The 26,231-nt window shown below is 33.0% G+C and overlaps 1 protein-coding gene across 1 annotated transcript in view; it reads left to right on the forward strand.

The window, feature by feature from the left end:
• LOC131840791 (cell adhesion molecule Dscam2-like) overlaps window positions 1–26,231 on the forward strand; it is an 80,467-nt gene that overhangs the window by 25,151 nt on the left and 29,085 nt on the right. The window contains exons 2-18 of the mRNA XM_059188989.1: window positions 5,654–5,742; window positions 6,614–6,705; window positions 7,146–7,297; window positions 8,414–8,504; window positions 10,385–10,769; window positions 11,286–11,421; window positions 12,692–12,811; window positions 13,366–13,542; window positions 14,775–14,919; window positions 17,682–17,830; window positions 18,423–18,594; window positions 19,246–19,385; window positions 19,877–20,026; window positions 20,669–20,753; window positions 23,042–23,124; window positions 23,535–23,669; window positions 24,962–25,114. Coding sequence (XP_059044972.1) covers window positions 5,654–5,742; window positions 6,614–6,705; window positions 7,146–7,297; window positions 8,414–8,504; window positions 10,385–10,769; window positions 11,286–11,421; window positions 12,692–12,811; window positions 13,366–13,542; window positions 14,775–14,919; window positions 17,682–17,830; window positions 18,423–18,594; window positions 19,246–19,385; window positions 19,877–20,026; window positions 20,669–20,753; window positions 23,042–23,124; window positions 23,535–23,669; window positions 24,962–25,114 — 2,454 coding nt within the window. The remainder of the gene's footprint in view (window positions 1–5,653; window positions 5,743–6,613; window positions 6,706–7,145; window positions 7,298–8,413; window positions 8,505–10,384; window positions 10,770–11,285; window positions 11,422–12,691; window positions 12,812–13,365; window positions 13,543–14,774; window positions 14,920–17,681; window positions 17,831–18,422; window positions 18,595–19,245; window positions 19,386–19,876; window positions 20,027–20,668; window positions 20,754–23,041; window positions 23,125–23,534; window positions 23,670–24,961; window positions 25,115–26,231) is intronic.

Raw genomic sequence — 26,231 nt, forward strand, 5'->3', positions numbered from 1 at the left:
TTTAGACCATCTGCTCATTATTTTGTTATATTTATCTTAAATATATACTCGTATTTCTTAAATATAAAACTCTGGTGTCACATATTACTTACCATACTCCTCCGAAATGGATTGACCGATTTTTGTGAAATTTTGTACGCATATTCAGTAGATCTGAGAATTGGCTATTAACTATTTTTCATAACCCTTAGTGATAGACGCTGTCCACCCCTAATATTTATTTTTTGGACATTTTATTTAATTTTGAAATATTTATAATCTGGAATTAAAAAATACATACAACCCCCAATTAACAATAGCGATTTTAATTTATATGGCTTTTGAAAGAAAAGAAATTCAGTTGATATTCTTGCCGGTCTTCTGATTTGAATGAACTGGACGGTAAGGAAAAAATTTTTTTTTACAAAAAATTTGACATTTATAAATGGCTAAAATTAAATTACATTTGATTTTATTTGATTTGATAAATAAATAAAATGTATTAATAATACAGTACAAAAATGTACTGCTGACTTTTTTGGTATCTGGCCCGCCTACAATTTTAAATATCTGGCCTTCTTCAAAGTTGAGGTTGACACCCCTGGCCTACATAAATAAACAGCACTACTGACATCATGTTATCACGGTACACCTCTACCCCTCATATGCTTTTGCTTTGCTTTATTATTTAAAAATATATTAGTTAAAATACTTTTTTTTTTACTAATATTGACTTATACACTCAAAATGACACCACGACCGAGTAAGTGTTAACTGTGTTCTACCACAGATAACATAATATTACATAGCTCTACTAACAATCTGGCAGAAAAAGACAACGCTCAGTTTTTCCGTGAAAATAAAATCGTACGTAAAATCTTTTACGTAATTTGCCAGTGCACGAGTTACACAGCTATGAATCATTAGGAGGGTCGCGTACCAAACAAAACAAACATAATCCAACGGTACAGACGACAAAAGGCATTTCGTTCCAATAAAATGCGGCACCTACTCACAATGTAGTCAATTAGGGATGTGTAAAATTGACGATTATGGAAAAAAATCGATTATTTGTAAATAATGATTAACTATTGGTGAAAATTATTAAAATTTGTTTTATTTTATTGTGATTTTAATTTAATTTAAGATTTCTTTTTGTTATTATTTATATTTTACTTCTGTGTGTGTAATTTGTGTCTGTACGTCCTACTATTAACTATAAGAAATCTGTAATTTTTACAAAATGGGCAAGTAATCGATGTTAATTCATACTTCCATACTAATATTAGAAATGCCGGAAATCTGTTCATATATATGTCTGTTACCTTTCATGACTAAACGGTTGAAAGAATCGGACGTGAAAATTCTATGCAGGGACGAACATAAGCAAGCAACATAAGAAAATTAGACAAAGTCGCGGGTAATAGTCACTACCCAATAAATCGATTATTTAATAATAGCTATCATTTATCGGATCAGTACGAAAAACCAAGACAAAACAGGAAAACCACCGGAAACAATACCTAAAAATCAAGAAATTTATAAAAATAGATTATACTTTATAATCGACTATATCGGAAACAAAACTAAACGATTATTGATTAATCGATATTTTTTTAGACGTAACATCACATCCCTAGTTTGTGTTCATTAGTGACTTTGAATTTTGATGTTTCGTGCATGTTTGTATTCGAATTTCAAATACGAGAGAGTACTTACTGATGTAGAACATTGATTAGATACATTGAAACATACCATTGTCTCTTTCTAACTACAGTAAAAATGGCGTAACTTCATAACTGTTGTCCCAGATGGGGTATCCAGTCAACTGTCAACGTCCTGGTATAACATACATGCGGAACTTAACACGGTTATATTCCGTGGGGTATATTGACTCGGAATTCAACCTGGCTGGGGGTCAGACCTGACAGACTTTATCCTGTCTTAACTATGAATATACATATAATTAATTAATAAAAAAAAATCCGCGCACTTTTCTTAAATTTATCTTTCATAGGAATACTCTCCTGATAATAAGAAATACAACAAAAAAATAAATTTACGAAATCGGTCCAGCCGTTCACGCTTGATACCGTAACCAAGAGAAATAGGGATTAATTTATATATATATAAATTATGACAGGTACATTCAAGATAAGAACATATATTAATACTATCTACCCTTTTCTTATCTTGCCTTTCTTTATCCACCCAGAGGCAGTCTGTAAGAAATTGCTTAGCGGTAAAACCCCCTTTTGTATCAGTTAATCTATGCTTGCTATTGTAATTATTCTCTGTATTTGGTGCAAATAAGTAAAAATTAAGTGTATATATATATTTTTTTTATATAATGTATTCTATATAGCTGGCAGTATACATACCAGTCAAGATTGCTATTAGCCTATAAAAAGAAAAATGTCTTATTCTTAAAAAAAAAGGTATTCCTTTTTCAAAATGCGTTCGGTGTAAAACACACCCGTAATATGAAAGTGACAGAAACTAAGGCCTCTCCACACGACCGACGTCACCGACAGATTATTTATGGCCGTTATTTATCAGCCAGTGAATGGAGAACGATGCGCCGCGGCACACCCCGTGTGGAATACCTTTATTTGCGAGTGTCTGACTAATAGATTTTCGAGGACCTATCTCTTTATATGGTTTCAGAGTGAAAAATGAGAGGCATTTACAGAGGGTAGTGTTTCGACGAAGTTTTTATAGCTAAAATCTTGGTTGATATTTTTATATTGAATGTTTATATTAAGCAGGATCAACTATAGATAGTCTCATGATTTTATTCTCATGTATCCATAGTCCTCAGGAATGGGTACGCGTATCACGGTCATCACGATTTTGAGGATGTAACTTCAATAGACTAAAAGGTAACACAATTATTGCTAACCGTCGCCTAAATACATGCACAGATTACTGGTATCACGTTATCACATGATGCCATGATATTGCAATTCTACTCCAGAGGACTTGTCTTTGGACAAAGTCTATTTCGGTAAAAAACACTCCAACACCATTCCTGATAGATAAAGAGAAATTTATTTCCGAAAATTGAGAAATAGCTAGAGATTGTTCTAGAAATCTTCTACTATTTTTAATTTATTCTCATCTTAGTTTCATCTTATATACCAATCTATTCTGCACTTTATAAAGACGTATACACTATAAAATACTACGAAGCGAGCTGTTTGAAGGCCAAGTTAAGCTAGCTAAAGCTTGTGTTATGAGTACTAGACAACTGATAGATACAAATAATCATACTTATGAATACAAATGTTTGTGCCGTGCGAGGAATCGAACCCACAGTTGTAGGAAGTAAAACGGTGTGCTAAACCGCTAGACCTGCCTTAGTAAAAACCACGTCAACGCCATTCTTGATAGATAAAGTTATTTCCAAAAATTAAGAAGTAGCTTGAGATTCTTCTAGAAATCTTCGGCCATTTTGAATTTACTCTCAACTTATTTTCATACTATATTCCATTCCATTCTGCCCTTCATAAAAATGTATACACTATAAAACACAAGGAAGCTGTTCGAAGGTCGAATTAAGGTATTATGAGGTTACTCTCGACAAAGCCTGCCTTGGTAAAAACTACTCCAACGCCATTCCTGATAGATAAAGATAAAGTTATTTCCGAAAATTAAGAAAAAGCGAGAGATTGTTCTAGAAATCTTCCGCCATTTTGAACGGCACCCTCTAATCAGTGATAACATAGCCACTGGCTGCATCTCATTACGAGGGAGCCCTTCGTTACCGCGCAATCTGTTCCGGAATGTAATTATTGCTGGTAATTGCAATCTGCCTTCGACTCTCTACAAGTTCAGAGATAAAATGTTGCCATAATAAAAATATTTATTTATTCAAATCATATGCGAACTTTACTGTTTCACAATTTGCTCACATTGAAGATTATATACCAAATAATAAAAAAAAAACCGGACGTTAGGGGGCGAGTGCAGATGGCACTCCAAACCCGCGGAAGGACTTATGGAGTGGCTGAAGGCCAACTCCTACCTGACGTATACGACTTTAGTCTGAGGGCACCACTAGGTGTTCGAACCTCGGCTCAGGCCGTCGTAATATCGATCCCCGTTTGAATTGGACGGGGAATCGATCGGAGGGATGGTTACAATAGTATATTGAATTTGCTGTACTGCCCAATACAATGAGTAGTGCAATATTTGATGAATATTACGCCATTGTTCTCTGCAGTGGCGGGATCCAATATTGAATAATAATATTGACAGGTTAACAAAAATGAATATACATTCTCATATATCTATCAGTACCTCTTAGTACAAATAATTTTATGGTAAAGAAAGGTATTTACCACTCCCGACTATTCGACTAAGTTACACTAGCTGTAATCACGAGCTGAATTAATATGTATTAAATAAGGAAGTTTATAAATAGAAATATAAATATATATAACTAGTACCTATAAGATTTTCAATGTCAAAGTAAAAAACATTATAAGTCTACACAAAATTTTGCAAATTTTACAATAGTCTTCAGTAAAACTCAGCTGTTTTTTATTTATTTGGAAAGTCAAACAGTAGACCCACCTGATGGTAAACGGTAACCATTACCAATATACATGAACAACACTACGAACATCACGTTATTATGTTTTATATTTGGTACCTTCTCGTCCTTCCATTTAATGTATAGCATGATAGCATTGTATACGTAACCAATATATACCGATACCGGAAATGCAACTGCAGTACCAGTTACCGCCCTAATCAACAATTTTACGCACTAATTCCTTTCGCACCCAATCCGCCATCTTGGTATCGTTGCTTAGCAACCTTATGTTCTAGTAAGTTAAGTTACAAGCTATATATCTAAATTAATATCAGTACCTATGTATAAAATTGTAACGGACTGCTGTCTGTACAGAGAGACGAATTTCATAACATTCCATATATTCACCGTGTGAGAGCCAGTACTATGGGTACTAGACAACTGATAAATCCATATATTTTATTAAATATATAAATGATATACGTAAAAAACACCCCGACCGATACTAATAATCGTACTCATGAATACAAATGTTTATATCGTGTAAATTGAACCCGCGACCATCAGCTGTAAAGCGGAGCTAAACCGCTACACCTCCGAGGTCGTCAAATGATGCAACCGCCTGCACTAACTAGAGAGATTTCGATGGTATACCTCTAGCTCCCAATTCGACAGCATATAAATTAGCCTTTAAAATTATATTTTTAAAAAATCCTATATTTAGTTATTATAATAACTGTTATTAGAATGTGTCAAATGTATTACATATGCATCATGTAAAAATTACTACAGCCCCTAAAAAATTAAATTTATGTCCATAACTGTAAACTGATTTGAGCATTCTTTTTTTATAATTAGAATGACCGTCTTAGTTTCATTCTATTCTGAACTTTATAAAGACGTAATCAAAAACATTTTGCGAAAATAAAATCCTTACCTAAATAAGTAAAACCGTGCCATTAAAACTATTACCAGATATAGCTGACCATGTACTTCCATATGAATCAAATTAGAACATAGTTATTATACTGATAAATAACCGTTAGTATCTTTTATTTCGAATAACAAAATCAATCCTAGTTATATAAAATCGTTTACGAGATCACCTTGTATATAAATAATGTTTCTTTCCAGACTCCCATAGAAGGTATAGAAGTTTACCTGAGAATAGGGTAATCATCACACAACACTTCACTGAGAGGACAGTAACGCCTGGCGGTGATGTAAGTATAGTTCAATATTAGAATTCACTACCATTTCACAAGCATTGACAGCTCATTTGATAGAGAAAGCAGATCGTCTATATTTAAAGAGCACGACGAGTATCACGTCATGAATCGATGCCTGTAGAACTCACGCATTGCCATACCGAAGAATTTTTTTTCGGACTACTCTAATGCTGTTAACCGCAATTGGCCTTTACAGCTTCACCGGATGATAGGGGGCGAGTACAAATGGCACTGCAAACCCGCGGAAGGACTTATGGAGCGGCTGAAAGCCAACTCCCGCCTGATGGATACGACTTTAGTCTGAGGGCACCACTAGGGGTTTGAACCTTCAATCCCCGTTGAATTGAACGGGGGATCGATCGGAGGGGCTACATACCCTGATTTCGCACGAGTATACATGTATAAAAACCTTCCTCTTCAATCATTCTATCTATTTCTAAAAACTGATCAGCCAGACCAGCCGCTCCGGCTGAAGACCAACACACGCCTGACTGATACAACTTTGGTATAAGGGCATCGCTAAGGGTTTGAACATCGGGGCAAGCCGTCGTAATTTTGATCGCCGAACTAAAATATCATCACTACTCACTGATCTGTAATAGTTATTAACATCTAGCAATACTTTGTAGACTCCTGCAATACAGGCTCGCCTGCAAAGTCCAATATATGTTCAGCTTTGTTATATCTGGAAATTTCAAAATAAATACTCTGTAATTTCTGCTGTATCTCATTCGTCAACCGAAACACTGTTAACAAAACTGCTTTGTGGAAATAGGTGATAAAGAGATACCAACGCAGATTACTTTGTACAAAGTCAACCTAAAACAAATTCCTACAGATGATACATGATTTTTCCTTTTTTCAGATTAGCATGCAATGTGCTGCCACTGGGGACAGACCACCCCAATTTGTGTGGGAAAGAGATGGCGTAATTGTTACTAGTTATACTGAAAATAGGTAATTTTTACATTTAAAAGCGTAAGCATTTATTCTGCCTACCTCACGAGAAAGCTGGAATAAATAAATAAATAACTCTGAACAACTGACATAGTGCCGTCTAGGTCCAAGGAAAGCAGAGCTTGTCTTATGGGTACTAGATAACTGATTCAAGTACTTAGACATTTTTTTTGTAATTAAGTCAATAATATACATAGAAAACACCCATACCGATACAAACAATCATACTCATGTATACAAATGTGTGTACCGTGCGAGGAATCGAACCCGCGACCATCGGAAATAAAGCAGTATCCTAAACCGCTAGACCACCGAGGCCGTCCAATGAAATGGCTTAACCACGATAATAAACTCTTTAGAAAAAAATATACCTACAATACAAAGTAGCCCTGATTTTATGTCGAGAGTTAAAAAAATAATCTTTCCATCATCAATTCCAGATACGCTTTAGGTCAAGTGATGACGTCAGATAACTCAGTTGTCGCCCAACTCAACATCACCAGGGTGAGAGTAGAAGATGGCGGTGTGTACTCGTGTACAGCAAGAGAGGGAGATCATGTTGCGTCTCATGAAAACAGACTTGATGTTTATGGTAAGATATATAATTTATCTATGGAATTGTTATAGTCTCTTAGACATATATACATTCTAAAACTATGCTCATTCATTAATAATTTACTAGCTCCATGCCCCTTTTTTTTTCGGATGACTCTAACGCTGTTGGCCGCAGCTGGCCTTTACAGTTTCACCGGACGATAATGGGCGAGTGCAAATGACACTCCAAACCCGCGGAAGGACTTATGGAGCGCCTGAAGGCCAGCTCCTGCCTGACGGATACGACTTTAGTCTGAGGGCAACACTAGGGTTTGAACTTCGACTCAGGCCGTCGTAACATCGATCCCCGTTGAATTAAACGGGGGATCGATCGGAGGGGCTACATGCCCCGATTTCGCACGGGTATACATGTATCAAAACCTTCCTCTTCAATAATTCTATCTATTTCTAAGAACTGCAAATCCGTTGCGAAATTTAAATGATCTAAACGAACAGCATCGGAAGCGAATTCATTTTATACTATGTAAAGAAAAACCATGCTCTGAATGGAACTCTTGCCACTTTAAATGTTGATACGATACGTCTCCAATTTATTTATTGTTTTGCTTTATACAACTGTGTCCGGGCATTCGTCTCTTTTCTTCTATTTTTCCTTCAATTATAATATTCATATACTTCTTGCGCTGTATCCAATGTTTCAACAAGTTCCCTCGTCTATTTAATAGTAATTAATAGTATTCAAGATATGCCTTTCTTTCACACTAGTGTAACTGTGTTAAAAGACCGATTTAAAATAATAATACATATACACTAAATAAATGTCTGAGTGATATACCACAAACTTGATGATGACGTTATGTCTGAAATGCTGTTAAGTTATATATATACTAACAGCTGGCGACTGGTACCTCATACCATCAAGTGAGCTAGCAGCTGGTTTGATATTCTGATTGCAAAAATTCTTTACCATATGCGCAAAATCTATAGGTACTGTCAAATTATTAAATTTCATTTCAATTTTAATTTTGGCTTACATTCATTTTAAAATCATATATCATTATTATGGTAAACAAAGCTACTTCACTAAAAACCATACCCTAAATGTATTACTGTAATATACTACCACAAATGTATTAAAAGTATAAATTTTCAGGACCACCATACATCAGGTCATTACCGCCAATAAAAATTCAAAGTGGGGAATCTGTCAACTTACGATGCCCTTATTACGGATATCCTATTAGGTAAGTTGTTTATGAATGTTTTAAACTTTTGTACGCATTATATAAACGTCCTGGATGTTGTATCGGAATATCGGGAGTTCATAAATAATTGTACACATCCTGTTTATAAAATGTGTACAAGTTGTTGTTCACTTGAGCATACTAACATACGTGGAAAAATATAAATTAAATAAAGAAAATCTTTTTACATTATATGTACTCGTAAGTACTAATATATTATTGTTATATGGGTGGATAATGAGGCTCTTCTTTTAATGGAGAGTAATTAAGACGCCGAATATTTTATTAATGAAGACAGACAGTTCTCAATTAGGCTACACTGTTTGAAAACGACGTGGCTTGGTTTACTGTACCAATTTATATCCAAGAAATCTTAAGTTCAAGTAACAAAAGAAACTGTGTTTCAATTCACATTTCTGAAGAAAACATCGATATTCAACCAAAAAATAATCCGAGAGATTGCGATATGCTTTCTGCCGCATTGAATTGTAATTAATTTCGCCTCCAACAAAAAATAGATAAAAATTTTCTTAAATGTATAATTTCTATAAAAAGACTAATCAACCGTTACGTATAATTTTATACCAACTACCGTCAGTCCACAAACGAATAGAAAATTCCAACGTCGAGAAATTTTAAAAACGGAATTCATTATTCCGATTGCTAACAGATCCGTTAAAACTTTTCTAATCTGCGGACCGTTAACAGCTTTCCATTCCGAACCGTGATAGCAAAAAGTAGTTTCGTAGTTCTTAGACATAGCTCGGAGCTATGAAATCACCATAACACTCATTATGGCAAAATATAAACGATTTTTTGCTATGTGACTTTTTTACCTTTAAAATAGTCTCAATTCAAACCTTGATGCTCTAACTTAAATCTACAGCTAAGAATACTTGCTTACTATTTGAGACTATAAATAATACTATCTCATTTTTTATGTACCTTATTCTACCTTAGGGTCTATCTGTATATTGTAATCATTTTACTCATATGTTAAGTATATACATATTTATCATATCATATACTTGTAGTGGCTCAATGTTAGTGTTACCTACAGCTACGCATACACAAACGTTGGCTCCGATACCCGAGTGCTAATGATTTCTTAGTCGCCCGCTCGCTGTACTACTGTGACACCGTGCTCACAAAGATTTTAATCTCAACAATAATTTCATTTCACTTCGTAATTCTAAGTATTATTGTAGACCTGTCAATATAAGAGTATACTCATATATGTGTTTAAATTTAATACCTACATACTCTATATCAATAAATTGTAAATGTTACTTATAGTGTATTTAGAAAACTATACCGTACATTCGTGTGTGTTGTATTCACAAATGTTCCATTTTTGTTAAATGGAATTTGGTTAATATTAGCGAAAATTTAAGGCAACTAAAATTATGGGCCTAAATTTTCAATTCGAATGCAGTAAATCACAAAAATGACATTGTTGCTTACAGTAACAAATGGGATTTGCTTGCATTGTAAATTGTGTTTCGGTTGAAGCAAAATATTGCAGTGATATTACAAGATACAATGCTCCATCCAACATCTGTTCTCCAAAATGGCAACCCGGAGTGATCAGGAGCGTCACATGATAGCATGATATCTGTAGTACGATTCATGTATAATACATTCATATAAGTAGACGCAAGTCACCACTTATCATCAGATGGTCTGTTTTTAGCTGGTTTCAGTTTATTCCATTCCAATCCATTGTGAATTCTGCAGAAATCTTAAGGGTTAAGTCTGTTGCTACTAGTTGCATGACTAAGAATAACAATATTGATTACATATTTATTTTAGAAATACATTACATATTTCTAAACTGTTGTTTTTCTAAGAAATAAAAAAAGAACAAATTTTCCTTTCAGCAAAATTGATTGGGAACACAATGGACAAATATTAAACACAAATAATTTATTTCAAAGATATAAAAGAAATTTACATCATACAAAAAGAAAGATACGAAGAGAAGTCCCATCTGTAAATATTAATGGAGTACTGAACATTGCAGAAGTAAGCAAGGAACAGAATGGAGCTGTATATACATGTATAGTTACAAGTCCTTCAGGAGAAATGGCAAGAAGAGCTTTTGAGATACAAGTTATTGAGGCTCCAATTTTAGAAGATTTATTATTAGGAAATAATTTACAAGAAGGACAAATAGTTAATATTTATTGTAATGTTAGGAGTGGAGATTTGCCTATACATTTTGAATGGCTTAAGGATGGCAAGAGGATACCAAACAGTTTAAAGGTGAAGGAAAACGAAGTAGCAATGACAGTACATATGATCACAATCGTAAAAAGGAAAAAAAACATGCTAATTATTATAATTTCTGTTATCATTTCATTACTTAATGTATATATTTATGTTCATTACGTGCACACCTACCCCTTTCTTATCTTAATGGTACTTTCTCTTTTCTTCCAGACTACCAGAGTCTGGAAGAGATTTCTCAGCTATTTCTAGCTACATATTTCTTATCTTTATCTTCTTCTTCATCTATTTCTTCTAGACCGCCTTTGTATCAGTTTATGTAATACATCATTTTGTTGTTTTCTTTGTCTGGTGCAATAAAGAGTTTATATAAAAAAAAATACTTAGAATAAAATATATTTAAACTGTATGCCACATATTTTGAAATATTTATTACATCATACTGATCAAATAATAAAAAAAATCTATGAAACATAAAGTCGATGATACTACTAAACATAAAGCGGTACTTACATATAAGGATAAAGTAATTGTTCATTTCTCTGCTTGCAGGTTGTTGAAAGAAGTTCCGAATTGTTTAGTGCACTAGTAATTAAGAAAGTGTCTTTAGAACACTGCGGTACATATATATGCGTTGCTTCAAATCACGTTGCAAAAGTCAATCGATCCACTGAACTCTACATTAAAGGTATTATTAATAATATAATATAATAACCTCAGGACAATTCACACAGCGCCATCTAGACCCAAGTTAGCTAAAGCTTGTGTTATGGGTACTAGATAACTGATACAAATATATAGATCATTTTTTTTCGTAAATCATACATAATATACATAGGAAATACCCAGACAGATACAAACAATCATACTCATGAATACAAATGTCTGTGCCGGGCGAGGAATCGAACCCGCGACCATTGGACGTAAAGCTAGACCGCTAGACCACCGGTGAGAGGTCGTCGATTAATTATTAAACTATGTAATTCCAATTTACTGAAATTTAAATTTACTTCACTTACTCCCTCTTCAATGCTTTCAACTTATTCGTAAAATATAAGTAAATTTTATTCAATTATTTCCAGTTTTAAGATGCATTAATATTTTCTCTGTAGAATATTTACTTAAGTAACAAATACAAATCTCATTACTAACGTTTGCCAAATGGAAATAGTATTTTCTCTGTATTTCTTGATGATATTTTCTTTAGTGCATTGCGCAATATCTTAGCCAGTAACTGTAAGGATTTCACTGATGCCTTTTGCAATATTTGAATGTGATCACAATTTTGTTTAGATTGGTAAATAGTTTGTATGTTACGAGAATTAACTGTGTTAATTTAATTCATATCTGCAATCAAGTCTTAATTCAAATCCTTTATTTAAATAAACTAAGCTAATTTAAGCACACTTGAATTGTCATAGTTATCCTTTTAATAATAATAACAAAAAAGCTCAATCTAATAAAAAAAATAATAATAACAAAAAAGTCTCATTACAAGAAGAATGAGCAAGAAACTGACGTGTTGCTCTTTTAAATAATCGTTGTAGCTTTACTTTTTTAAGTCAAAACGTGTGAATACAAATTACCAACCAGGACTGATTTATTAGGGACAAATATTAAATACACAATAAGATTAAATCAGTCGTAGTGATCAGAGCAGACCAGTCCCTACAAGCTGCACTCGTTCACGAGTAAGACGTATGAGCCAGCTATCACTGCGCTTGACCATATTTAAAGGAGCCCAATGACTCGGCCCACCACGCCACCACATGTCAGGACATTTCAGTGAACATGACTACGCAATCTACTCAACTACGTCATAGCTACTTAAATTATTTGTAAATCCTAGACTATAGAAGTTAAAGATTTTTTTTAGAAATCAAAACATAACCTTCGTTTTGTGTTCAATCTTGATTGATACGTATTTATTGATGTATATATGTGTAAATATATTTCAGTGGCTCCTAAATGGGTGGAAGAACCAAGCAACTCTTCGCTTCTGCTCGGCAGGAGAGGAACAGTGTCTTGTAGTGCCAGTGGGTATCCGCAGCCACAAGTACACTGGATGAAGAAAGACGGTACTACATTTAATAATAATAATAATAATAATAATAACACAGCACCAAGCTAAACAGAGCTGTGTTATGGGTACTAGACAACTGTTAATAATGCTTCATTTCTTTTTGTGTATAATTATTATGTCTAATATAAATTATAAAAAATCACCCAGATTGATACAAACAATCATACTCGTGAATACAAAAGTTTGCACTATGAGAGGAGTTCGAACCCGCGGCCATTTTGAAGTAAAGCGGTATGCTAAACCACTAATCCACCATTGTTGTGTTAATTTACTTTAATCACAAAAGTGTCAAACATATTTTACCTCAAACACATCATTTTAAACGCTGTATTTATGTTCTTACATAAAATGGATAATATTTCTATTATTAATGTGTATTATATATCTTTATTGAGACCACCAAAGACTCACTCATTAATACACTAAAGACTTTATTTAATTTTTTAAGCTTATATAATAGGTGTTTCAAAAACAAAACTTTAAGAATACTTTTATAATTCTGTAACTCCAACACTGGATTAAATATATTATTAAAACATGATTTTACAGCTATTTTAGGAACATGGCAGCCAGTTTTAGAGCTAGCTGGAGGTGGCATCTTGAGTCTACCAAATGGTACATTAGTTATAGAAGAGGTATCTCTGACTGATGAAGGATTGTATTCCTGTAATGTTGAGAACGGAGTGGGTCAGCCGCTAAGCAAGACTGTTTGGATGAGCGTAAACAGTATGTACATCATTAAAATAAATAAATAATTACTTAACAGAATTATGTACAATATAAAATAGAAATAGAAATAATCTTTATTCAAATAAACATAATATAAGCACTTTTGAATAGTCGAGTCTTTTTATTCTATCGCTCATAATCTTTAGAATAGAATAGAAAATCATTTATTCAAATAAACTTAATTTAAGCACTTTTGAATAGTCATAACAATTTGTTTTTTATCTACCACTCGTTCGGAAAGCTGTCTCATCACAAGAAGAACGAGCAAGAAACTTGTGTGTTGCTCTTTTAAATAATCCTTGTAAGTTTACATTTACAAGTCGAAACGTGTGAATACAAACTACCAACAAGCACTAATTTTTTGGGTCAAATATAAATATGCAATAAGATTAAATCAGTCGTAGTGATAAGATTTATTCAAATAAACTTAATATAAGCACTTTTGAATAGTTAAGTCTTTTTATTCTACCGCTCATTCGGAATGCAGACTCATCACAAGAAGAATGAGCAATAAACTTGTGTGTTGCTCTTTTAAATAAACATTGATGTATATTATTAGTATAAATAAATATTTACTTAACTGAATTATATTATTTTGTCAAAAAAATTGCAGAATTCTTATTACTGTAATAAAATTATAATGACTTTGTAAATACGGCATTATAATTTATTATGTATGAGAGTGTTATCACCTAGTGATTTACTACCCTGAATGACACTCAAGAGGTAAGTTTAAATTTGCTTGACACCAAATAAAAAACTTTGCTTGTCAATTTATAATAATAATAATATCTTAGAACAATATACACAACGCCATCTACTCTAAAGGTAAACAGAGCTTGTGTTGTCGGTACTAGACAGCTAATACAAAATATAGATATTTTTTTAAAAATACAGCAACATACATAGAAAACACCCAGACCGATGCAAACAATCATACTTATGAATACAAATATTTGTACTGTGCGAGGAATCGAACCCGCAACCATTGGATGTAAGACGGTGTGCTAAATAACCAGACAACCGAGTTTGTATTTTTGACTGACTCTTTAGTGAAGGAAATACCGACTGAGGTAACCAAACACAAAGGACTTTTTTACCTCTTACCAGAGGTAAAAGAGTATAAAATATATGGTAAAACGTAGGAAATAATTAGCAACTGTATATAGTAGATATATTATATATACAATAGTTATTAGAATTAACATTAGATACTATCGGTGTTATAGAGCCTGTTCACTTCGAAGCATCATCGACAAACCTGACATCCCGTTTGGGACACCCTGTAACACTGGAGTGCAGGCCGCTCGGAGATGACCCTATAAGAGTGACATGGATGCATGATGGGAATCTTGTTGAAACACAAAATCAGAGGTACGTATTATATATATTAACCAAATCAAATCAAATTTATTTGGGACTAGCTTCCATCCGCGGCTTCGCCCGCGTAGACTATAGGTTATACTGCTCAGTAGTGGGATGTTATATAGCTTAGAACTTCCTCTTGAGTCACACTATCTAATCTGTCTATTAAAAAAAACTTATTAAAATCCACGTATCTTTTTAAGATCAAAACATACATAGGTACAGACAGACAACGGGTAGCGAAATTCTTTTATACTCTATAGCGGCTTGCCAAGATTTCTCACGGGTATTTAAAAAAAAATTAACAACCTGTAAATTTTAACACACACACTTTCACACAAATATAATCTTTTTTTGCGTCGGCTTACAAAAAAGAGAAAACATTTATAAAGAAAGTTTGGATTATTTTGAAGATTTCTTTTTTGAAATTATATTATATCAATGAATTTGAACATTCCTACAGTTTGTAAAAAGATCGTAACTACAAAACTAAAGCCATTATATTAAATTTTCACAGGTTTGTAAGTTTATTATATATCGATGTATGTATGTACCTATATATTTAATATGTCTGGAAATACTGGCCCAAAATTAACAAATGACGTGAAATGACGTGCGGTCGACTTATGCAGGCTATGTACTAAGCTGTATATGTTACTATAGATTTTTAACTATCCCTTGAGAATTCTTTAATTTTCATTTTTCAGTGTTTAAAACTAACTAAGATGTTGACCGGGGATAACAGCTACCTCCATGCAAAATTTCGTTTACATCGGTCCAACAGTTTCGGAGATTAGCCTGTACAAACAGACAAAGAAACAATAAATTTGGAAAAATCAAAATCTGTTCTCTTTTACTTCTAACATCCCTGCGACTCGGTTTTTGGTGTAAAATATGATGTCCCATTATGTTTTGCCTCATTAGGCATACATGCGCACAACACAACCGTTCCGTTCGCTGGCTGCTCGTATAATGTCTTTTTTGTTCGAATCACTGTTCATAGGCCGCCATCTTGTGTCCCACTACTAAAAACCAGAAAACCACTGGAAAAACCAGAAGAAACAATACGTAGCCATATATTAATTGTTTTTGGGTTATTTTATTATTACTCAACTAAAAGAGATTCCGATGGTATACCTCTCGTTTCCACTTATTTCGTATTTAAATAAACTTTATATAAATTAATTAATTTGTATATATATAACTATCTGACCCAGGCAACTTCATCGCCATCACATTTACTTGACATTTATCATAATATTTCACCCAATTTGCACAATATCTTTTTAAATTGTGTCCTATGTGTTTTTCTGATGTATAAGCTATATTAACGAAAAGTTTTATCGAAATGTTCAATAATTTTTGCATCAACGCGAAAGTTTGTGAGTATTGATGGTCCATCCATCCATACTGACAAACTTTCGCGTTAGGACAGTTTCGTCTTAGGAATTATTACAGACAAGATAGTATCTGAGAATTTAAATCGAAACTGAATATTATTAGAACATATTTCCATATTGTTATTCAAATTTATTTTGCAGGAACTTTATTAGCATTTATTATTTCTCATTATAGTTAATGAATATTTGAATAATATGATAATAATGAATTACAATAATTATATACAATTTTATAGTGTCTATTTTATTAGTTACTAATTTCGGCATTATAGGTACCTAACACTAATTTTATGGTAAACTGCTAAGGTCTAAGGTAAAGCTGTTCGCGACTTCGTCCCTGTGGAATTTAACTTTATTTTTCTAAAATAAAAGTAGCCTATGTTACTCCTTATTACATCAGCTACCTGCCAAAAAAAGTCCCGTCAAAATCGGTCCAGCCATTTCAGAGATTAGCAGGAACAAACAGACAGACAGACAAACATTGTAAAAAATGTTATATTGGTGTATATACCGTATTTATATTCATATGCATGTAGTGCAAAACGATTATTTCAATATTACAAACAGACAGTCCGATTTTATTTATATGTATAGATAAAGATATTTACCTCTATCGCTCTTATTGCTCTATATATATATGTATTTTGATGTATATTTATTTACCATAAAATTATTCGTGTTAAAACCCGTTTAACTTCATAAATGATCTGTAATAAAGGTGAAAGTTTAAAAATAAATATTATATTAAGTCAATGAAAATTGCTGTCGTATCTAAATAAGTAGGTATATTCAAAAATTCTACTGTAAATAGTATACCTATGTATAGTATAACTATACTGTTTGCCATTTTTTATATCATAGTAGTAAATATGTGACTGGTGTATATGTATGTTACATTATAAATGTGTAACATCTACAAAGAAAACACTAAGATCAATACAAGCAATCATACAAACAACATGACGACTTCAGTGCTCTAGCGGTCTAGCACACCGCTTTATGTCCGATGGTCGCGGGTTCGATTCCTCGCACGGCACTAACATTTGTATTCATGAGTATGATTGTTTGTATCGGTCTGGGTGTTTTCTATGTATAATATGTATGTATTTACAAAAAAAATATCTATGTACTTCTATCAGTTATCTAGTACCCGTAACACAAGCTTTAGGTAGCTTAACTTGGGACTAGACGGCGCTGTGTGAAATGTCCTGAGATTATTATTATACTCATGTTCATAAAATTGTATCATCAAATGTATGTACTGTCCGAGGAATCTAACCCGCGACTAATCAAAGTAAGGCGATGTGCTAAACCGCTAGACCACCGAGGTTGTCGAGACGTCATGTAATATGAATGTGGTTTCCATTTCAGGATGAAGATTTCAGAGTCGAAGACTAACCAAGGAGTGTTTAGTGCTATAAGTGTGCAATATTCAGAGACAATGGATGCTGGCCTGTACCAGTGCAGAGCCAGCAACCCATACGGAGTTGCTACGTACAATATGCGATTAACGATATTAGGTAGTATCAGCTTCAGTATATAAAAAAATCGATGAAAATATACTAGATAAATTACTTATCTAACTAGGTGTTATTTTGTGGACATCAATTCAAATTCAAATTAAAAAATATTTATTCATATAGGACGATTTCTCAGCTTATGAACGTCAAATTTTTTATATTATAATTTCTTCCCTACCGTCCAGTTCAGTATATAGATCCAATTGAGAAGAACTACCAAGAAACTCAATTGAATTACTTTTTTAAAGCCAGTTTATTTACAATGTATATTTATATTGGTGTCTATGTCTAATATTAAATGAAAATCCCGTGCATGAACAACTATTGCCATGTACGCTCATCATTCAAGTAATTGTTTAGTGAGTTAGCTTTGCTCAGTAAATATGATTTAATTACTTAATGTATTTAAATTATACGAGCTGTGCCCGTGACTTCGTTCGCTTGTTACAGTGACATTAACCAGATAAAGAAAAAAATATTCAATTATATAACCCAAAAAAATTTCATCATTCCATGTTCAGAAATAACGATTTTCAATACAACATTAAACAAATGTTCTTTAATAGATTTAAATCGTGTTTTGATCTTCCAGAACCACCCAGTCCACCTTCAGACCTTCATATAGAGACGGTACGAGCGCGGACAGCAGTGGTTTCCTGGCGGGATGCACTACGAGCTAACGCCAGACACTACACTCTACAATACGTGGTCACCCAGTACGGTGACAGTGTGTGGGAACATGCTACTAACATCAATGTTAGCAGGTAAGAGTGAGATGGCAAATGTATTGTTTTAAATTGGTTTCCTCACTAAATATTTCTAGTCTTACACGTGATAATGATAGGGGAATTCAACAGAATAATATCAATATCATATAAATACTAACTGACCCGTCAAACGTTGTTTTTATATTAATTAATATCGCTATTAAAAAATAGGTGTTGATGGTGAAAGGGTGAAAATTTAAGATTGTATTTTTAATACCGAATCACAAAAAAAAGAATTAAAAAATTGTCAATAGTAATCACAAAGAAATTTAAATAAGAAAAGTTCATAAAAAAATAAAAACAATATTTAGGTCTGGATCACCCTTATCATTGAAAGAAATGCAAAATACTACGAGTATCGAAGTTGGTCGATACTCAACCTACCCAGATATACACATAAAATTTTATAAAAGTCGGTAATGCAGTTTTGTAGGAGTTTGATAATAAACACTCATTGCATCACGAGAATTTAATATAATATATGTATATAAGTAATCATATAAATCTATTAAATAATTAAAATACCAGAAAATAATATTTAATTCAATAAAAAAAGGTATTTAATGTTTTAAAAAAAAAAGTTAAGTGCGTTTTTAACTACTGCAACTTAAAAACGCCCTTCACTTTTTTTCTGTGTATATATTTCAGGAAAGACACGGACATCCATCAAACGGTGGAACTGCAGAACCTTCGGCCAGCAACTGCGTACGGTATACGGGTGGCAACTGGTAACCAGGTTGGGATTAGCCAGTTCACAATACCTGCACATTTCACGACTCACGAAGAAGGTAAGAATTTCTGGCAACACTTGAGGCTATCGGCTAATTTGTGTGGTATTTCAACGAGGAGGTAATAAAGTCATCTGGTATAATTTTTATGTTAATTTTTTTAATCAATTTCGTACCAAATTAAGTCTGATTACCCTATAATTTCTCTGTCAAAATTGATTTACAATAGATGTGATGCGATGGTAAGCAAGGGATATTTCAGTCCACTCCCAAATTTGAATTTAAAAATGAATCTGTATTATTGTAAATATGTACAATATTTATTTGAAAATAATACGAGCTGAGTTTCTTGTCAGTTCTTCTCATCTCGAAATTCCGAACTGACGGTAGATATGACATATCATAAGAGTCTGTAATAGACATACATGAATAAAGATATTTTGAATTTTATTTTTTTTTAATACGAAGGAAAGGTTGTTGACGATATTGAATGATTGCATCATTCTTTAAGATTTATTGAATTGTTCTATGGTTCTACATCATTATTTCAGCACCATCATCAGCTCCTGTCAACTTACAAGTAGAGCAGACGGAGAATCCTGGCGAACTGTACGTCTCCTGGCTACCGCCTCTTAAGGAGTCACACAATGGAATAATAATGGGGTATCACTTGAAAGCGATACCTCAGAACGGTGGAACAGGTATACAACTACTGATATTAATTACCCGCAGTATATATTAATATCATTTTTTGTACTGCGTAGTTGGCAATCATACATACGGCCCACGGATGGTAAACAGTTACCGTAGCCTATGAACGCCTGAAATACCAGAGGTTTCACGGACGCACATGACCTTTAAAAAACTCTTGAAAAACCCCACTTTTGAATAGTCAACTTTTTTTTTTAATCTACCACTTTTTCTGAATGCTGTCTCATCACAAGAAGAATAAGCAAGAAACTTGTGTGTTGCTCTTTTAAACAATCCTTGTAAGTTGACATTTTACAAGTCGAAACGTGTGAATACAAACTACCAGCACTAATTTATTTAGGCTCAAATATAAAAACACAATAAGATTAAATCAGTCATAGTGATAAGAGTAGACCAGTCCCTACTAGCAGCACTGGTTCACGTGGTATGACGGATGAGTCAGCCATCACTGCGCTCGACCATATTTTAGGGAGCCCAATGACTATGAAAAGTAAAGAATAGGAGATGGCCCGTGATACATGCATGTATATCAGAAAATGCATTTATTAGTGAAGTCTTCTTGCTAAGCAAGAAGTTCCGTATATGAATAAATTATTTGGGCTTTGATTTTGACAAACACGTGTATATTACAGATGAGAACAATAAGAAGACTTTGAAAATAACGCAGCAATCCGGAAAGCAGGAAACATTGCTCAGTGGCTTACTCAAGAATACAAGGTAAATATTATATATATATAGGCTTTAAAAATAACTATACTTCCATACTAACAAATTTAATCACTCCTTACAAATATTTTTTCGCATTAAAAATCCTATGTCCTTTCTCGGGGTCTAGGCTATGTGTTAAATTGGTTCAGTAGTGTTGGCGTGAAAGCAAGACATAGAGACAGACAGATTTACTTTCGCATTTATAATATTAGTAAAGATTTGTCACTTTAGAAGGCCAGGCATATGAATAAAATCTGTGGAAAAGTGAAGAATGAAATTTATTAAAAAACTGTGATAAATTTTTAAATAGTAAATTTTTATCAAAACATGTTCAATAGTTTTTGCGTGAAGGACTAAGAAACATCCATCCATGCATACTCACAAAATTTCGCGTTTATAATATTAGCAAGATAAAGAAAAATTGTTGTTAACTTTTTTATTATAATGATGAAGTCATACAAAAATTAAAATAAAAAAACAAATCAACAACATTACTTAATACAGACAGGGAAAATGTTAGGATACTTGATATGATTCGAGGAACTTATTATTAAAGGAAAAATATAAGGAAAAACGATGACCCCGGTACTATCATCATATTTATTTTTTCGTAGTCTATATTTTAGAAGAAAAAATATAGTAAAAACAAATTATCGCGAGTTTAATTCTCAACAAAAACCTATAACAATATCCCTGAACAATTCACGCAGCGCCATCTAGTCTCAAGTTAAGCAGAACTCGTGTTATAGGTACTATATAACTGATATAAATACTTAGATTTTTTTGTAAATACATACATAATATATAAAGAAAACACCTTACAATTATAAGAATCTTGATTAAAATAACAACTAAACATTTATCACATTTTGACTTATGGCGACACTAATGAGTTAGAGCAGTCAGCATATATAAATGTTAATTCGCATTTTCGACGGTTATCAGTAATTTCAATACTTTTATGTGTTACTAGCTTTTACCCGCGGCTTCAATCGTATTTAATCCATTAAATATAGGGACGTTCCATCTTTTAAAATGACATGTAACCTCAAAAATTCCAATTAGCTGAAACTATACTCAATTGATTTATAATTTCATTGCTGAATACTATATGGCGCTGATTTATTAATGATTTCTAACTTCATTACTGGCTGCTGCTGTTGATATTTAAAAATGTTTGTTTTTTTATAAAAAATGTGTTTTTTTTAAATAAAAAGTATCTTATGTTCATTCTAATACCTCCAAGAACATTTACCAAACACAGCTTAGACACGGCAGTGCTTAGTAGACAATATTGAGTTTGTCTTACTAGCCGTAATTAATTGCAATTATTATATTTATGTATCTAGGCAACTATGTCCTATAGATGTAATAGTTGTTAAATGAGACTGCAGGATATAAATGTTGGAATTCTACCGAAGTAGGACCAAAATGTAGGTGATAGAATGGTATGTATGTGTGATGTAAATCAAATAATGGATAGAAAATGACACGATAACTGCATTCCGTTGTCGTATAAAATATATAGTAGTAATTTCTTGTATATATATTTATATATTTATTTATTATTATTATTATTATTTATATATTTTTGTGTTTTTGTATATATATATTCATAGGTATGTAAGCTTAATACTATCGATATATATACCTAAGTTAGGTAAATACAAATAGTATGCCTTTTCCCAATACTGCCCTTCAACCGCTTTCTGTTTCTACCCAACGGTTAGCTGGTAGAGAACGCCATATGGCATTAAGCTCGCCAATTGTACATTATTTTAAATAGTGCAATAAAGGATAAATAAATAAATAAAATAAAATGGTAAATACTTATAATGAAGATATATGTACAAACGGTTGTAAGACAAAAAGTGACAATAAAAATATATGACAATTCTAAACGAAAATACATTTAAAATTGGTAGAAATATCTTATATATAAAATTCTCGTGTCACAGTTTTCGTTCTCATACTGCTCCGAAACGGCTTGACCGATTCTCATAAAATTTTGTGAGCGTATTGAGTGTATTGGTCTGAGAATCGGCCAACATCTATTTTTCATCCCCCTAAATGTTAGGGGTAGTCCATCCCTAATTTTTTTGTTTTAAGGCAAAACAACGTTTGACGAGACAGCTAGTAAACATATAAAAATGTGCAAAGAGTTTGCAACAGAGACATAGTTAACTTCATACAAAGTCTCAAAAACTTACTGAATGAATAAAACCAAAACTTTATACAAAGTCGCACAAAATTATTTAATGAATAAAAATAATAAAATCAATCAATTTTAATTCCAGATATTCAATATCAATATCAGCATTCAACAATGCTGGTTCCGGGCCTTTCTCGCTGCCTGTATTTCAAGATACTCGAGAAGGAGGTAAATTTTTTTCTATACGAATAAAAAAGAAAGACAAGTCAATTTTTAATATTGAGGTTTTACGCCCTAACACGTAATACCTCATTATTAAAATTCTTTTAATAAATTCACATTAATTTACTATTGGATAGAGACTATAAAAATCGCTTTATCGAACTGCCGTCGATAGCATGAATATGCTCCTATATATGTTTATTTGTCATTAACTGATGAATGATTAAATATTGAAGATAATGCCCCTCCCTGAGTCTCTCCCTCCTATAAACCCTGTCTCTCCCTCCTGTAAACCCTCCCTGAAAATTAGTATTATTACTTTAATAATTTTCAAAAATAATTTATATGCTAAAACAACGTTTGCCGGGTCAGCTAGTTATCTATACTATATTTATATATTTTTAATTTTATTTCAGCTCCAGAAAAAGCGCCGTCTTCAGTAGAATGCACTGCAGTTTCCTCAACATCATTGAGGGTCGGTTGGCAACCGATTGTGTTACCCGGACAAGGCAATTCTCTTGTAGGATACACCATATTATATACGACAGAAGGTACAAAATAGATTACTACTTAAATAACGCTTGTATCCTTATTAAGTACTAGCTTTTGTCCGCGGCTCCGCTCGCGTTAATTTATCCCCTTAGGGGTGGAATTTATCAAAATCCTTTCTTAGGGGATGCCTACCTCATAGTAAATTTATGAATGCAAAGTCTCAGCCCAATCGGTTTAAAATTGACAAAGTTTCATAACAACTTTCATCCCCTATTTTATCCCTTTGGGGGTAGAATTAATCAAAATCCTTTCTTAGCGGATGCCTACGTCATAACATCTACCTGCATGCCAAATTTCAGCCCGATCCGTCCAGTGGTTTGGGCTGTGCGTTGATAGATCACTATGTCAGTCACCTTTGAGTTATATATATGTATATAATAATAATAGATTAAGTATATTCATAGAAATGTAATTATTATCAAGAAAAACTAGATGTGCCTTTAAAATTAGAAGTAGCATCATTTTTATGCAATAATTCGAGGAAGTTATCAACCGTTAACTTTATACGTTTTATTTTTAAAGATTATTAAAATCCAAGGACATACAAATATGTTCTTTATCGCTGTGTTCCGAAGTATAAACTTAAAAGCATTAATCTATACAGACTATTTTGTATATTTACTTCCATACGGTACTCCATATTTGCTTGACATATAATAATAATAATAGCTCAGGACAATTCACACAGCGCCATCTAGTCTCAAGAAAGCTTACCGTATGTACTCGTATGTTATGGGTACTAGATAACTGATATAATAATAATAATAATTAGTGTGGAAAAAAACCATCAAAAGCTGAGAGAGTGAGACGATGATAACAATAATAATAATAATAATAATAATCTCAGGACAATTCACACAGCGCCATCTAGACCCAAGTTAAGCTAGCTAAAGCTTCTGTTATGGATACTAGATAACTGATACAAATACACAGATAGATAGAAAATACCCAGACCGATACAAACAATCATACTCAGGAATACAAATGTTTGTGCCGTGCGAGGAATCGAACACGCGACCATCGGAAGTAAAGCGGAGGGCTAAACCACTAGACCACCGAGGTCGTCAAATAATTACATGGATACCTTTTTAACACGTATAATAATATACATAGAAAACACCCAGACCGATACAAACAATCATACTCATGAATACAAATGTTTGTACCGTGCGAGAAATCGAACCAGCGACCATCGGAAAGTAAGCTAGACCACCAAGGCCGTGGTAATTCCACCATCTTATCATATTAATAAGATTTGTTTGATAAACATTTAACTTACTGACACTTTCAGACGATGCCTGGCATAATCAAACATCACTCCACACTGAACTATATCTTCAAAATCTGCTGAAGTATACCAATTACACAGTGAAAGTTGCCGGCTTCTCTAATTATGGATCTGGACCGTATTCATACCCAATAATCTGCTCTACATTACAAGATGGTAAGTTACAAAAAAAATTGCCTATGTGTTACACTGCTGCATAAGCTATATTACTGTAAAGTTTCATTAAAATCCGTTCAGTAGTTTTTGCGTGAAAGAGTAACAAACATACATACTTACAAACTTTTGCATTTATAATATTACTAGCTAATCATCCCGGCTTCGCACGGGTGTACATGTATTATATATATAAACCTTCCTCTCGAATCACTCTATCTATTAAAAAAACCGCTTCAAAATCCGTTGCGTAGTTTTAAAGATCTAAAACAGCGCCAGCGACTTTGTTTTATACTATGTAGAGATGTGTTATTCTGATGTATAAGCTACATAAATTAATATAACTGTAAAGTTTCATCAAAATCCGTTTAGTAGTTATTGCGACAAACATCCATTCGTACATCGATACTTACACACTTTCGCGTTTATAATATTAGTAAGATCTCAATGAACAAAAGACTATCTGAAATCGGCAACGTAGTTTTTACAAATCCAAATCATTCCTCCGTATTATAGATAACTAACTACCCACCCTGACTTTGCACGGATGTTCATGTATTATACATATAAACCTTCCTCTTGGATCACTCTATCTATTAAAAAAACTGCTTCAAAACCCGTTGCGTAGTTTTAAACATTTAAGCATACATAGGGACGGACAGACAGCGACAGCGACTTTGTTTTATACTATGTAATGATTGGACATAATAAATTGCCAAACTTACGACTCATTCTTCTCAGTGGCATGATATGAGGTGACGCCAGCGTAGTATTCGAACTCCATTTACTTGTACTGACCTTGCACTGTCCTCTTGTCGGTCGAGACTGTGATGTCCCAACACATGACCTCGACGGCAGAGCAAGATATTGAGTCACCTTCCGCTTGTGGTTTTATATCCGACAAAATCGACCGATCAAAATATACCACCATATAATTTGATCTATACTAGTTAGAATAGAATAGAATAGAAATCATTTATTGAAATAAACTTATATTGAAGCTCTTTTGAATAGTCATCACATGTTTTTAATCTACCGGTTAAACAGGAGAGACTTGTTTTCTTAATCTATACAAATAAATAAAATTGAATCTATTTGTACATTATTTATATTATTAACC

This window comes from Achroia grisella, unplaced genomic scaffold (assembly GCF_030625045.1).
Source record: "Achroia grisella isolate CSIRO2021 unplaced genomic scaffold, CSIRO_AGI_Agris_v1 utg149, whole genome shotgun sequence".
Lineage (NCBI taxonomy): Eukaryota > Metazoa > Arthropoda > Insecta > Lepidoptera > Pyralidae > Achroia > Achroia grisella.